Source organism: Oncorhynchus mykiss, chromosome 18 (assembly GCF_057628025.1).
Source record: "Oncorhynchus mykiss isolate SJ-2025 chromosome 18, ASM5762802v1, whole genome shotgun sequence".
NCBI lineage: Eukaryota > Metazoa > Chordata > Actinopteri > Salmoniformes > Salmonidae > Oncorhynchus > Oncorhynchus mykiss.
Window position 1 is genome coordinate 60,557,142 of NC_143039.1, and position 16,427 is coordinate 60,573,568.

At 47.0% G+C, this 16,427-nt stretch overlaps 1 protein-coding gene across 44 annotated transcripts in view; it reads right to left on the reverse strand.

Moving 5' to 3' along the window:
• Positions 1–16,427, reverse strand: part of clasp2 (cytoplasmic linker associated protein 2) — an 86,306-nt gene that overhangs the window by 68,538 nt on the left and 1,341 nt on the right. For all 44 annotated transcript variants that reach the window (XM_090208965.1, XM_090208961.1, XM_090208962.1 and 41 more), the window contains exons 2-6: positions 11,471–11,549; positions 8,033–8,136; positions 6,935–7,026; positions 6,108–6,183; positions 1,783–1,880 (exon numbers count right to left, since the gene is read on the reverse strand). In XM_090208965.1, the coding sequence (XP_090065091.1) occupies positions 1,783–1,880; positions 6,108–6,183; positions 6,935–7,026; positions 8,033–8,136; positions 11,471–11,549 (449 nt within the window). The remainder of the gene's footprint in view (positions 1–1,782; positions 1,881–6,107; positions 6,184–6,934; positions 7,027–8,032; positions 8,137–11,470; positions 11,550–16,427) is intronic.

A 16,427-nucleotide genomic window follows, 5' to 3' on the forward strand; every position in this document is an offset into this window, starting at 1 on the left:
ATATTCTTATTAAATACTTTTTTCTTTACATAGTTGAATGTGCTGACAACAAAATCACACAAAAATTATCAATGGAAATCAAATTTATCAACCCATGGAGGTCTGGATTTGGAGTCACACTCAAAATTTAAGTGGAAAACCACACTACAGGCTGATCCAACTTTGATGTAATGTCCTTATTAAAACAAGTCAAAATGAGGCTCAGTAGTGTGTGTGGCCTCCACGTGCCTGTATGACCTCCCTACAACGCCTGAGCATGCTCCTGATGAGGTGGCGGATGGTCTCCTGAGGGATCTCCACCCAGGAACGGGCGGGCCAGTCCATAGCATCAATGCCTTCCTCTTGCAGGAACTGCTGACACACTCCAGCCACATGAGGTCTAGCATTGTCTTGCATTAGGAGGAACCCAGGGCCAACCACACCAGCATATGGTCTCACAAGGGGTCTGAGGATCTCATCTCGGTACCTAATGGCAGTCAGGCTACCTCTGGTGAGCACATGGAGGGCTGTGCAGCCCCCCAAAGAAATGCCACCCCACACCATGACTGACCCACCGCCAAACCGGTCATGCTGGAGGATGTTGCAGGCAGCAGAACGTTCTCCACGGCGTCTCCAGACTGTCACGTGTGCTCAGTGTGAACCTGCTTTCATAAGTGGCGAATTTGCCAATCTTGGTGTTCTCTGGCAAATGCCAAACGTCCTGCACGGTGTTGGGCTGTAAGCACAACCCCCCACCTGTGGACGTCGGGCCCTCATACTACCCTCATGGAGTCTGTTTCTGACCGTTTGAGCAGACACATGCACATTTGTGGCCTGCTGGAGGTCATTTTGCAGGGCTCTGGCAGTGCTCCTCCTGCTCCTCCTTGCACAAAGGCGGAGGTAGCGGTCCATTTTGTTGTTTAAGTGTTCCCTTTATTTTTTTGAGCAGTGTATTATAACTAAGTCTATGATTTGATATTTGATAGAGCAGTCTGTCTGACTGAGCGGTGGTAGGTAGCAGCAGGCTCGTAAGCATTCATTCAAACTTTACTGCGTTTGCCAGCAGCTCTTAGCAATGCTTGAAGCATAGCGCTGTTTATGACTTCAAGCCTACGAACTCCTGAGATTAGGCTGTCAATACTATAGTGCCTATTAGAACATCCAATAGTCAAAGGTATATGAAATACAAATGGTATAGAGAGAAAAAGTCAACCTATAATCCCTACACCCTAAAACTTCTTAACTGGGAATATTGTAGACTCATGTTAAAATGAACTACAAGTTTTCATATGCTCTGAGCAAGGAACTTAAACTTAGCTTTTTTACATGACACATATTGCACTTTTACTTTCTTCTCCAACACTGATTTTGCATTATTTAAACCAAATTCAGCATGTTTCATTATTTATTTGAGACTAAATAGATTTTATTTATGTATTATATTAAGTTAAAATAAAAATATTCAGGTCAGTATTGTTGTAATATATATGAATAAATTATAATTTTAAAAAAATATATATATATTTATTTATTTTTTATTTATTATTATTATTATTAACTGGTATCGTTTTTTTTGGTCCTCCATTAATTGGTATCGGCGTTGAAAAATCATAATCGGTCGACATCTAGTGACAACCCATACATGGCACATACAAAATATATTGTAGTATACACACACACACACACACACACACACACACACACACACACACACCAAAAGCACACACACACACACCAAAAGCACACACACACACACCAAAAGCACACACACACCCACACACAGACAGATAGACAAACACTCACCGTGTGGCAGGCAGGCCTCTCTTTCCAAGGTCGGCTCTGACTCTCTCTCCTATGTGGCGATACACATCCACCAGTGATGCTGTGGCAGCCTCACGCACCTGCACACAGGATACACAACATCCCACAATATTATCTCATCTTTGGATTTTAGCTTTATTTATCCAGTATCATTATTATCTAAACACTTAAATAATATCCTATTTCATTTCATATTATTCACATTTTAGTCAAATAGCAGATGGAGATAAGAATTACTGTAGCATTAAACATCAATTGGCTCTTGACTCTAAACAGGAGCATCATAACTCAAACTTGTGGACAGTAGCCAGAGGAGTCAACAGTACAGACAGCCAGGGACTCAGAGGGGAGTCAGTGAGTTCTCCCACTGTAAGGTCACCGGTTTTTTTATTTCACCTTTATTTAACCAGGTATGCCTGTTGAGAACAAGTTCTCATTTACAACTGCGACCTAGCCAAGATGAAGCAAAGCAGTGTGACAAAAACAACAACACAGGGTTACACATGGAATAAACAAACGTACAGTCAATAACACAATAGAAAATCTGTATACAGTGTGTAAATGAAGGAGGAAAGGCAATAAATAGGCCATAGTGGAAAAGTAATTACAATTTAGCATTAACACTGGAGTGACAGATGTGCAGATGAGGATGTGCAAGTAGAAATACTGGTGTGCAAAAGAGCAGAAAAAGAAAATATGGGATGAGGTAGGTAGTTGGTTGGATGGGCTATTTACAGATGGGCTATGTACAGCTGCAGAGATCGGTAAGCTGCTTTGACAGCTGATGCTTAAAGATAGTGAAGGAGATATGGGTCTCCAGCTTCAGTGATTTTTGCAATTTGTTCCAGTCACGGCAGCAGAGAACTGGAAGGAAAGGCGGCCAAAGGGGGTGCTGGCTTTGGGGATGAGCAGTGAAATATACCTGCTGGAGCGCGTGCTGCGGGTGGGTGCTGCTATGGTGACCAGTGAGCTGAGAAGGCGGAGCTTACCTAGCAAAAACTTATAGATGACCTGGAGCCAGTGGGTTTGGCGACGAATATGTAGCGAGAGCCAGTGAGGTCATACAGGTCGCAGTGATGGGTAGTATATGGGGCTTTGGTGACAAAACGGATGGCACTGTGTTAGACTGCATCCAATTTGCTGAGTAGAGTGTTGGAGGCTATTTTGTACATGACATCGCCAAAGTCAAGGATCGGTAGGATAGTCAGTTTTACGAGGGTATGTTTGGCAGCATGAGTGAAGGAGGCTTTGTTGCGATGTAGGAAATAAATTCTAGATTTCATTTTGGATCGGAGATGTTTAATGTGAGTCTGGAAGGAGAGTTTACAGTCTAACCTGACACCTAGGTATTTGTAGTTGTCCACATATTCTAAGTCAGAACCGTCCAGAGTAGTGATACTAGGCGGGCAGGCGCGGGCAGCAATCGGTTGAAGAGCATGCATTTAGTTTTACTTGCATTTAAGAGCAGTTAGAGGCCACGGAAGGAGTGTTGTATGGCAATGAAGCTCGTTTGAAGGTTTGTTTGCACAGTGTCCAAAGATTGGCCAGAAGTATACAGAATGGTGTCGTCTGCGTAGAGGTGGATCAGACTCACCAGCAGCAAGAGCGACATCATTGATATATACAGAGAAAAGAGTCGGCCCGAGAATTGAACCCTGTGGCACCCCATAGACTGCCAGAGGTCCGGACAACTGGCCCTCCGATTTGACACACTGAACTCTATCTGAGAAGTAGTTAGTGAACCAGGCGAGGCAGTCATAAGAGAAACCAAGGCTGTTGAGTCCCGCCCACACACAACCCATTCTGCCTCTGCGCTCAGCCCATCAGAATTCCAACTCCCTACACACACACACACCGTCAGGAGTGTGTGTGTGGTCAGGACAGACAGGATGAGTGACCTCAGATAACTGATCGGCAGGGGATAATGCATGAACTTTCCACCGACCCCCCCACCCCCACCCCCCACACCTCTTACCCCCCAGTGAGATGTGACTTCACAACCTTCATTCTCACTGGGCTTGCAGGACTTGGCAGGGTGTATTCATATGGTGCCAGTGTGTGTGTGTGTGTGTGTGTGTGTGTGTGTGTGTGTGTGTGTGTGTGTGTGTGTGTGTGTGTGTGTGTGTGTGTGTGTGTGTGTGTGTTGTGCTAAAAGAAGGCGGATTTTCCATAAACACACAGATTAGGTCCACTCCTCTTTGAGTGGGATTAAAACACTGGGGGAGGGGTACACACACATGAGCCATGCGCTCCAGACGTGATTGGCTTGGTGTGTTGTAAAGGGTGCTGTGATTGGCTGAATACTGCAAGTGTTAAATTCTGATTGGCTGAGAGCAGAGGCAGAATGGATTGTGTGTGGGCGGGACTGCCAAGGAATATGGGGGATGGTGATTGGTCGGGACAAAAAAATGACATCCACGAGTTTATCTGACACTGGGGAAGTAGATAAAAGACCATGTTGCCCACAAAATAAACAAATACTAATGCAGCTGCTCTTTCTCTTCACTACCGATGCGAGTGTGTGTTTAGTCTTCGGTCTGTTGCTAGTAGGGTATCCTAGCCTATTCATTGATGATGGGCCTTGCTTTACTGACGTTGTGAGACGTTGCAAGCCAAGAAATAGATACAGTTTTTGATTGGCAGATAGGCCTAGTGCACGGTTCTGACTTTCTGCCTGGTGGCCGACCTGACTGTGCCCCTCCCCTCTCTCTCCGTTCCTCGCTAGCTCGCTATGAAAGATGCAAGTGTTTGTGTTCTTGGAAGTATGGCAACTAATCAGTCTCCTCCATTACAAAAAGACTGAATCGTAAGTCGATTCCTAGAGGAAGATGGGTACTTTCTACTAAATGTCTTGGTAACCACAGTATTTAATGGTAGGAGAAAACGGTCTACACACAGGCAGCTCCAGATTATTAACACTTCTGGTCGCCTAGTGATGGACGTTAGTCCCGCTTCGGAAGTGGCATTCCTTTACAGACAAGTAAAATGGCCGTTCAGTGGCGCTTTGAAACTATCTCCAGAGAAGGTTTTGTGTGGGCATTTAAAAAGCCATAGTGTAACCTTACAGACAAACCAACATGCCGTAGCCGAGGTGCTTTAAAGGGGATATGACTGCGGTAGATATAAAGTTCATTCCCCAGTCCTTGAGGTCATACGTAACAGAACCATTTTTCTGCATTGTGAATAGACGTGGAATTTTATGATTTGTTTTTAATCATTTTAACGGAGAACCAAAAAAAGAAATGGCAGTTTAAAAGTTAAGCAAAATTATCCATTTGTCACATTCCTAGAGTGTAGGAGGATAATGATTGGGTAGCTGACAGGCACAGATTTCAACCCTGGGACAGACCCTAATGATTGGGTGGGACGAAAACAAACAACAAAGAAAAATCAATAGTTACATATCAGGATATAAATTCATGATAAATTGTATCGTTTTGACAATGCTGCAATACTATTTTTGCGCTAGTTGGCTGTACCTGCAGCTTGTTCCATCTTAAAAAACAAACTAATAGGGAGCCTGTTCTCAGCACTTTCATTTTCCTGACTGATCAGAAGTCGTTGTAATGGCCCTCATCTCTGCAGCAGACATATGGTGAGCAATATGTTTGGAACATCGAATCCCAATAAAAGCTCATTATCGAATCGCAATTTATATAGAATCTTGAGAATTTAAATACATATCGTATCAGCACCTAAGTATGGTGAGGTCCCTGGCAATTCCCAGCCTTAATAGACACACGCAATAATCACTCTGTGGGTGAGACGGGGTTGGGGTCTCATGTTTCAGTGGTGAAACCAGGGTTCTCTCTCACCCAGCTAGTTAACAGTCTCCCATTGACTGGCTAATAACAGAGGAAACGATTAGAATAAGAAACTCCAGCACACTGGCACTCCTGTATTGTCGTATACTCCACCATAGAAACACAATGATTAGAACTTCTATGTTCTCCACAATGGGTTTAACGGAACTCAAACCAAAAGCAGGTCTGTAACAGGGCTTTCCTCTCTATATTACATTAACACTGCCAGAAGAGGACTGGCCACACCTCATAGCCTGGTTCCTCTCTAGGTTTCTTCCTAGGTTCTGGCCGTTCTAGGGAGTTTTTCCTAGCCACCGTGCTTCTAAACCCGCATTGCTTGTGGTTTGGGGTTTTAGGCTGGGTTTCTGTACAGCACTTTGATATATCAGCTGATGTAAGAAGGGCTTTATAAATACATTTGATTGAACATTCTCTACATGTTAGGCTTTAAATACAGACAGAGACAGAGACAATTCAGGTTCACCCTCAAGCAGCGTCTCTTACCTGTGGGTTCTGATCTCCTGTCAGAGTGCAGAGGTACGGAACGATCTTACTGAGACTCAAAGGCTGAGCACCATACCTGAGGGGGGGGTGAAGAGAGAGTTTAGTTGTGTAACCAACCATCATTCAGTAGCATTCACCAGTAGGCTTTAGAGAGACCTTTAGCTACGTAGCAGCTTAGAATTTACCACAACAGTGTTGCTATTAGCGAGATGATGGTACAATTAGCGAGGAGATGCTAAAGGCTTTAGGTTTAGAGAGTGGTGCATGCCTTATAGTAGTGTTAGCAGCATAAACTAACCCTGCAAGTCAAGTACTTTCTCCACTTCCCTAAATCCTAACACCAGTCCAATACTTCTAAATGGACGGCAGGTAGCCTAGCGGTTAGAGCGTTGGGCCAGTAACCGAAAGGTTGGAAGATCGACTCCCTGAGTTGACAAGGTAAATATCAGTCGTTCTGCCCCTGAACAGGCAGTTAACCCACTGTTTCTAGGCCGTCATCGTAAATAAGAATTTGTTCTTAACTGACTTGCCTAGTTAAATAAAAAAATGTGCGGATGAGTGGAGAAGTGGACAGATTGGGACTCAGGGTAGGTCACTATAGAGCCACCAACTCTGACCTCTAATCACTCTCTCACACAGGTAAGAGGAGTCATTCTGGAGAGAGAGTGGGTGGTGTGGGTCTTTGTCCCTCACTCTCACACCCAGGTAAGAGGATTCATTCTGGAGAGAGAGTGGGTTCTGTGGTATATGACCCTCTCTCTCTCCTTTCCTCTCCGTATGACCTGTGACCTCAGGAAGTGATTGATGGTGAAAGAGGAAGTACTCACGTGTTGAGGGTGGCGCAGAGAACCAGACACACGCCCTCTCTGCTGCGGAAATTCTTATGTTTAAAACCAGGAAGCAACCTCTCCCACACATACTACAGAGAGAGATAAAGATTGAGAGAGAGTTAACATTGAAGGAGTCTATGGGAGGCAAAGTGAAGGGGGCTCAGCAGATTACTGACAGAGAAGGTTACAGTGTCTGTGTTAAGTAATTTTCCATGCAGTTCTGGTTATGTCCAGATGAGGGAGCTGCTGATACTGTCTTATTCTAGAGCTCGGCAGCTTTGGCGAATGATGTATTAATGATAGAATCAGAGGGAGAGAGACTGGGCTTTGGTTGCTGTAAACTCTCGCTCTCAGAGGTGAGCTTCTCACAGTTCTGCGCCTGAACTCCTCTACCCAGCAGGCCAAGCTTCTCACAGTTCTGCGCCTGAACTCCTCTACCCAGCAGGCCAAGCTTCTCACAGTTCTGCGCCTGAACTCCTCTACCCAGCAGGCCAAGCTGGTTAAAATATCCTGATTAAAGCCAGTTAGTTGTAATCCGGTTATAATGTAATGTGGCTGTAACAATCTACAGGAGCTGCAGACCTCCAGGCCTGACACCTAACGCTCCTGGAATACAGGAAGTCAGGGAGGGGACGATCTGTCTGACCACGGGCGTGTGGCAGTGTGCGTCTTTACCCCTCTCTCTCACTTTTGTGCATGTCTCACCATAGGCGATGCTGTGTGTATATGACGTGCATGTCTCACCATAGGCGATGCTGTGTGTATATGACGTGCATGTCTCACTATAGGCGATGCTGTGTGTATATGACGTGCATGTCTCACCATAGGCGATGCTGTGTGTATATGACGTGCATGTCTCACCATAGGCGATGCTGTGTGTATATGACGTGCATGTCTCACTATAGGCGATGCTGTGTGTATATGACGTGCATGTCTCACCATAGGCGATGCTGTGTGTATATGACGTGCATGTCTCACCATAGGCGATGCTGTGTGTATATGACGTGCATGTCTCACCATAGGCGATGCTGTGTGTATATGACGTGCATGTCTCACCATAGGCGATGCTGTGTGTATATGACGTGCATGTCTCACCATAGGCGATGCTGTGACTTCCATACAGCGGAGGATGACCGTCTGACTCTGTTCTCTGACCTGGTCCTTACTGTCCCCCAACCGGTCCACTAACGCAGGGACCACTGTGGAGAGATGTCAGCACATAATATAATACATAACCATGTACCCTTTATTATGTACATTAAATCACACACACACACACACACACACACATGACCTTAGTGCCCCCTAGTGGACTTGTTTAAGAAAACAACAAATGTCACAAATCACAGGTCAATCACACACACTTACTCACACAGAGACAATCAAATGGCATATTTGAAAATTTGACTTGAATCCATAATGAAACATTGGAGGTACAGAGGCTACTAGACAGACTTAATTAGACAGTGGGTCTCTATGGGACAGGGTTACTGTCGAGTTCACACAGTTGTCTGGTAGCAGAGAGACAGAGAGGAAACAGAGTTTGGACCAGACAGACAGAGAGGAAACAGAGTCTGGACCAGACAGACAGAGAGGAAACAGAGTCTGGACCAGACAGACAAAGAGGAAACAGACTCTGGACCAGACAGACAGAGAGGAAACAGACTCTGGACCAGACAGACAGAGAGGAAACAGAGTCTGGACCAGACAGACAGAGAGGAAACAGAGTTTGGACCAGACAGACAGAGAGGAAACAGACTCTGGACCAGACAGACAGAGAGGAAACAGACTCTGGACCAGACAGACAGAGAGGAAACAGACTCTGGACCAGACAGACAGAGAGGAAACAGACTCTGGACCAGACAGACAGACAGAGAGGAAACAGAGTCTGGACCAGACAGACAGAGAGGAAACAGAGTTTGGACCAGACAGACAGAGAGGAAACAGAGTCTGGACCAGACAGACAGAGAGGAAACAGAGTCTGGACCAGACAGACAGAGAGGAAACAGACTCTGGACCAGACAGACAGAGAGGAAACAGACTCTGGACCAGACAGACAGAGAGGAAACAGACTCTGGACCAGACAGACAGACAGAGAGGAAACAGACTCTGGACCAGACAGACAGACAGAGAGGAAACAGAGTCTGGACCAGACAGACAGAGAGGAAACAGAGTTTGGACCAGACAGACAGAGAGGAAACAGAGTCTGGACCAGACAGACAGAGAGGAAACAGAGTCTGGACCAGACAGACAGAGAGGAAACAGACTCTGGACCAGACAGACAGAGAGGAAACAGACTCTGGACCAGACAGACAGAGAGGAAACAGAGTTTGGACCAGACAGACAGAGAGGAAACAGACTCTGGACCAGACAGACAGACAGAGAGGAAACAGAGTTTGGACCAGACAGACAGAGAGGAAACAGAGTTTGGACCAGACAGACAGAGAGGAAACAGAGTTTGGACCAGACAGACAGAGAGGAAACAGAGTCGGGACCAGACAGACAGAGAGGAAACAGACTCTGGACCAGACAGACAGAGAGGAAACAGACTCTGGACCAGACAGACAGAGAGGAAACAGAGTTTGGACCAGACAGACAGAGAGGAAACAGAGTTTGGACCAGACAGACAGAGAGGAAACAGAGTTTGGACCAGACAGACAGAGAGGAAACAGAGTCTGGACCAGATGGAGTTGAGATTTTCCTTAGAGGCACTAGTTTCTCTGCTACTGTTTTATGCAATCCTCAGACTCCCCCTTTGAACCTCAAACACACGCGCACACACATAAACCGAGGGCGAGGAAGGTTGCTGTAGGATGACATCACCATGTCACTCCCCCGCTGATGTTTTTTGGGAGGAATGCCTGTGTGTGTGTGTGGTGGGTTGTTGCTACCACAGCTGGTTTCATAAGCAACAGGGGCAATACGGGTCCAGCACACAGCGTCGGGGGGCATTGTTGCCGAGACGGACACACGTCATCGTCTGATGTTAGCATCAAACACACACATACTGAATATATGTGGGAGTTCAATGTGGTATTCACCAAAAAACTCATCTCTTCATTCATTGTCATTTTAGTTCTTTAAACTGTTGCATTAGAGGACTGAGGTTTCACTTCTTCTGAACACTGGACACACACTCCTCACAACGCTGGACAAGATGGCCACAGCCCATCATCAACGAGAGACAGGAACAGAAATACACAACACACAGCGAGTGGGGAGTGAGTCAGTTCTGTGTAGATCACTAATGTCCCTCATTAATCACTATGATCTCATCTCACTCTCCTCTGTATTTGTTGAGAGAGGGCTAGAGCCAGAGGGCCAGAGGGCTAGAGCCAGAGGGCTAGAGCCAGAGGGCCAGAGCCAAAGGGCTAGAGCCAGAGGACGATAGAGCCAGAGGACGATAGAGCCAGAGGACGATAGAGCCAGAGGACGATAGAGCCAGAGGACGATAGAGCCAGAGGGTCAGGGCCAGAGGGCTAGAGCCAGAGGGCTAGAGGGCTAGAGCCAGAGGGCTAGAGCCAGAGGGCTAGAGCCAGAGGGATAGAGCCAGAGGGATAGAGCCAGAGGGATAGAGCCAGAGGGATAGAGCCAGAGGGATAGAGCCAGAGGGCCAGAGCCAGAGGGCCAGAGGGCCAGAGGGCTAGAGCCAGAGCACGATAGAGCCAGAGGGCCAGAGCCAGAGGGCCAGAGGACTAGAGCCAGAGCCAGAGGGCCAGAGGGCTAGGGCCAGAGGGATAGAGCCAGAGGGATAGATCCAGAGGGATAGATCCAGAGGGATAGATCCAGAGGGCCAGAGCCAGAGGGCTAGAGGGCCAGAGCCAGAGGGCCAGAGGACGATAAAGCCAGAGGGCCAGACGACGATCGAGCCAGAGGGCCAGAGGACGATAGAGCCAGGGGGCCAGAGGACGATAGAGCCAGGGGGCCAGAGGACGATAGAGCCAGGGGGCTAGAGCCAGAGGGCCAGAGGGCTAGAGCCAGAGGGCCAGAGGGCTAGAGCCAGAGGACGATAGAGCCAGAGGACAATAGAGCCAGAGGACAATAGAGCTTGTCTAGAGGATATTTTTGCCCTGAACGCCAAGAGAGATATTAGACTAAACTTTTCCATTAAGGACATTACACACACACCACAGAGAGGAGAGGAGTGTGTGTGTTTTCAGTTGGGTTCAGGCAATGTCACAGAGGGTCGTTTTCCCTTTGGAGTCTGACAGCCTGTCTCCTCCTAGAGCTAGACTGTGTGTGTGTGGCCAGCCTGGGTGACAATGACAACTGGTGGCACCTGCGGCAGTGATCTGACAGGACAGAGTTATGTAAGTACACCACACACACACCAAAGGCAGATACAGGAGCAGTCCATGAGGGCTGTAGGATGTGTGTGTGTGTGTGTGTGTGTGTGTAAAGGGGTTAGATGGGTTGGTCCTACAGTAAGCCAGACGATGTGCAGCCTAAATATAGAACAGAGGATGAATCAGGGGAGAGAAAGAGTGAGAGAAACAGAAAGAGAGAAGAGGTAGAGGAATGTAAGCATCTCACCTGTCCCCAGGTATCCTCTGAAGCGCTCCCCCAAGCGATCGACAAACGCCCCGGCAATGTCTATCCCCAACAACGCCACCTACAGGACAGACAAACACAATACTGTCAACACAGGGTGACACACAGAGAGACACACACACCCTCAACACACACAGTATCAAAGTTAGAGTTCTGTCTCTCTCTGTAGTCTAGTTTTCCAGTGTGTGTGTGTGTGTGTGTGTGTGTGTGTGTGTGTGTGTGAGAGAGAGATTAGGATCTGATCTCATGCAGAGGGAGCTGTGTGTCTGGAATGCTTATGTTGGCAGACCACGATGGAAGCACAACATTCCAGAGAAAATCTGTAAAAATATTCCCCCTCTCCCAGAGAGAGAGATCCTGACTGCTGTTATTCACTATTTTAGTCAAACAGATTGAGAGGAGCCAGGTAACCACAGAGATGGAGGGAGATGGAGACAGAGGGAGAGAGAGAAAGAGGGAGGGAGAGAAAAAGGGAGAGAGGATGAGGGAGATGGTGAAAGAGGGAGGGAGAAATAGGGAGGTAGAGAAAAAGGGAGCGGTAGAAAGAGGTAGAGAAAAAGGGAGAGAGAAAGAGGGAGGTAGAGAAAAAGGGAGAGAGAAAGAGGGAGGTAGAGAAAAAGGGAGAGAGAAAGAGGGAGGCAGAGAAAAAGGGAGAGAGAAAGAGGGAGGTAGAGAAAAAGGGAGAGAGAAAGAGGGAGGCAGAGAAAAAGGGAGAGAGAAAGAGGGAGGCAGAGAAAAAGGGAGAGAGAAAGAGGGAGGTAGAGAAAAGGGGAAAGAGAAAGAGGGAGGTAGAGAAAAAGGAGGAGAGAAAGAGGGAGGTAGAGAAAAAAGGAGAGAGAAAGAGGGAGGTAGAGAAAAAGGGAGAGAGAAAGAGGGAGGTAGAGAAAAAGGGAGAGAGAAAGAGGGAGGTAGAGAAAAAGGGAGAGAGAAAGAGGGAGGTAGAGAAAAAGGGAGAGAGAAAGAGGGAGGTAGAGAAAAAGGGAGAGAAAAAGAGGGAGGCAGAGAAAAAGGGAGAGAGAAAGAGGCAGAGAAAAAGGGAGAGAGAAAGAGGGAGGCAGAGAAAAAGGGAGAGAGAAAGAGGGAGGCAGAGAAAAGGGGAGAGAGAAAGAGGGAGGCAGAGAAAAAGGGAGAGAGAAAGAGGGAGGCAGAGAAAAAGGGAGAGAGAAAGAGGGAGGCAGAGAAAAAGGGAGAGAGAAAGAGGGAGGTAGAGAAAAAGGGAGAGAGAAAGAGGGAGGTAGAGAAAAAGGGAGAGAGAAAGAAGGAGGTAGAGAAAAAGGGAGAGAGAAAGAGGGAGGTAGAGAAAAAGGGAGAGAGAAAGAGGGAGGTAAAGAAAAGCGGAGAGAGAAAGAGGGAGGTAGAGAAAAAGGGAGAGAGAAAGAGGGAGGCAGAGAAAAAGGGAGAGAGAAAGAGGGAGGTAGAGAAAAAGGGAGAGAGAAAGAGGGAGGTAGAGAAAAAGGGAGAGAGAAAGAGGGAGGTAGAGAAAAGGGGAGAGAGAAAGAGGGAGGTAGAGAAAAGCGGAGAGAGAAAGAGGGAGGTAAAGAAAAGCGGAGAGAGAAAGAGGGAGGTAAAGAAAAGCGGAGAGAGAAAGAGGGAGGTAGAGAAAAAGGGAGCGGTAGAAAGAGTGTGTCTCAGATTATGCTCTTGTGGAGTATTGAGACCAAAGGCGTCATGACATCATATGTTGGACCAGGTCCAGAGGTCTGAGGAGGAGGACAGAGAAGATGGCTGCTTACAAGACAGAGGACACACCGAGAGTGAGGGATGAGAGAGGGATGAGTGGAGGCAAGGCAAAGAGAGCAATGAAGGAGAAAACAGAAAGCAGAATAGAGGGAAGGGAGGACAGAGAAGAGGGCAGAGAAGAGAGAGGACAGGGGAGAAGGTTAGGACAGAGGAGAGATGACAGAGAAGGGAGGACAGAGAGGAGGCCAGAGGAAAGAGAGGCCAGAGGACAAAGAGAGAAGGGAGGACAGAGAGAAGAAAGGACAGAGACGAGAGGACAGAAGAGGGAGAAATGGGAAGAGAGAAGGAGAGAGAGAAGAGAAGACAGGGAAGAGAGAAGGAGAGAGAGAAGAGAAGACAGGGAAGAGAGAAGGAGAGAGAGAAGAGAAGACAGGGAAGAGAGAAGGAGAGAGAGAAGGGAGGACAAAGGAGACAGAAGAGAGGGAAGAGGAGAAAGAAGAGGAAAGGAAGGAGTGAGAAGAGAGAGAGTAGGGAGGACAGAGGAGAGAGTAGGGAGAACAGAGAAGGGAGGACAAAGGACAGAGAGAAGACACCCCCTCCCTCCTCCCTCCCAGCCATATGGCAGCTCCACTGGAGGGGTTGAGAGCGATTGAGGGGGCTGTGTATGTGTGTGAGTTTACCTGGGGGTGACAGTGGGGGAAGTCAGCAGGCTAGCTGAGCATTGAACACACTCACTGTGACTAAAGGGAGGAAGAGGAGGGGAAGAGAGGACCATATGTCCACTCAGGTATCGTCAGGCCCCTCTGATACTAACACACTGAAAACAACACACCAAACCTCAGCTGTCAGCCAGTGTTCATGACTCACTGTGCATGTTGTCTGGCTGGTAGTGACCTCGCAGAAACACACAATAAAGATGAAGTAGCATCTTTACCAAAACTGCCGGGTCAACTGTCAGACCAGCCGTCCCAACCAGAGGAAAAGCCTGGCCTCCATCTGAGAAGGGGAATCCCTTTCTGACCATGTTCAGAGGACTCGGATCTGACAATGGGAGAATCTCAACTGCACACTCCTCCCGTCCTCTCTCTCTATAAACCCACTGAGGAGAAGGTCACAGGGAGGGACCGTTGACCTTCTCCTCCAATGGGTTTTGAGAAGGAGGCGAGGGGACACCAGGAGTGTACAGTTGAGATTCTCCCATTATCTGAGACCTAAACACTATCCCAGGCTTTAGCTCAGCAGGGTAAGTTTAGTAGAGTGCAGCTAACCTGGGTTCCAACCCAGTGGATCAGCAGCTCTAAAACATTCAGAGAGCGAAGATAAGGCAGTCTGCAATATTAATGTGGCTGCTGTGGAGCGTGTGTGTTGCAGAGGCAATGGCCTTACTGTTATGTCAATGAGCATGAGGAGAATTTGCTGCAGTGTGTTTGAGAGAGAGGAAGAGGGAGAAAGAGGGAGAATGAGAGAGGAAGAGAGAGGGATATATTTAGTCCATAAATAAAAGAGGAAGCAGCAACATTGTCTCTACCTTCTTGCCCTCTGTGCTGTTGTCTGTACCATGTTTTGTGTTGCTGCCATGCTGTTGTTGTCTTAGGTCTCTATGTAGTGTTGTCTCTCTTGTCGTGATGTGTGTGTTTGTCCTATATTTTTAACCCCGCCCCCGTCCCAGCAGGAGGCCGTCATTGTAAATAAAAATGTCTTCTTAACCGACTTGCCCAGTTAAATACAAAAAATGACAACTCTCCTCTGTACAGCAGCTCTCTGAGTGAGTCTCAGTCTGTCTGGGGCTTCACACATCCTGTCTCTGACTCCATCACTCTTGACCTCTCTCCAACCTCTCCTCCTTTCCTACTCTGCATCAAATCTCCCTGTCTCCTGCACTCGCGTTTGCTATTCCTGAATCCCAATCCTATCTGCAGTCACGCTCCCTCTCAATCTCAGTCTCTCTCTTCTGTCCTCCCTCCATCTAGCGCATCTGGGCTGACTCAGCATCTTCACAGCAGCCAGCCCCTCCCCTTTTCTGCTCTCAGCCAATTAGGATCTCTAATTTGAAGAGAAGGGTAAAATCATGATGAATAAAAAAAATATATAAAAGACAGGTGGGACCTGATTCTAGATGTGTTCCTTTGAGATGCTGTGTGAATATAGACATGTACTGTAAACACCGAAGGAGCTCACAAGAGGATAGGGAGTTCAGTTGTAATTGGACCAGGCTCATATAACTAACTCAATCACACCCTGGTCAAAGTGATTATCGTGCTGATGTCACATTCTGTGTTTCTGTCAAACTATGTCATCCTATTATAATAATATATAACCCTAAGAGAAATAATACGATACTTTGAGCTGATTTCAGTTTTATTTCACTGAATCCTCTGGAAAGTCTAGTGACCTTTTTCATTACAGCCCGGTTCAGCCTGAGACTTTCCATGGGCTTAAACTCTGGTGTTATACCAGGGAAGGTAAAGAATCATCTATACTGAACTAGTTTCACCTCCAGTTGAATGTAACAAACATCACCTTCTGTGTCTGCTGCAGGGATTCATTCCATGGTTCAGACATAACTGTCTGGGTTTAGGAGATAACTTAGCAAAGAAAACAAGGGCCACATTCCAGCATTTTCCACAGATACCGATATGATATACTGAGCCAGTTCGTTTTGCATGGACCGGTGTCCCGGATGGGTGGAGATCTAATTTAAGGACCAATGGAAAGGTCTAACACTTTCAAACTCCACCATCAGTGGGCCATGCAAAACGAACTCGCTAATTGACACACACAATGGGTGCCCTGACCCCTCCCCCATCTTCTGCTCTAGTCTGGGTGCTCCTCTGACAATGGGGTCCTCCTCCAAGCACATACACAGCCCACTACTAGCCGTCTGTCTGGGCTAGTAAAACAACCAAAAACTGAAGGATCTCGAACTCAATCCCATCACATTGAGAGTCACAAGATAACATATCACTTGTATTAAATGTATTAGTACTAGATTATTCGCTGTTTATTCTAGCTAACTGGCTGAACAATCGTTGATGGTTAGCAGTTAGCTAGCGTCGGCTATCATTTAAGAAAATGTTACCCTTTTAAACTGCAGGCCTAGTTTGGAGGACATTAGTGGGCTGTTTGAATCAGATCAGCTCAATTCGGTACAATTACAGCTCAAAATACAGGTAACTCACAAAATAAAGGAAACACTTGGGAAAATGAGGGATACAAATTATATGGAAAGCAGGAGTAGTTCCTGCGCGCCTCAGTCAAC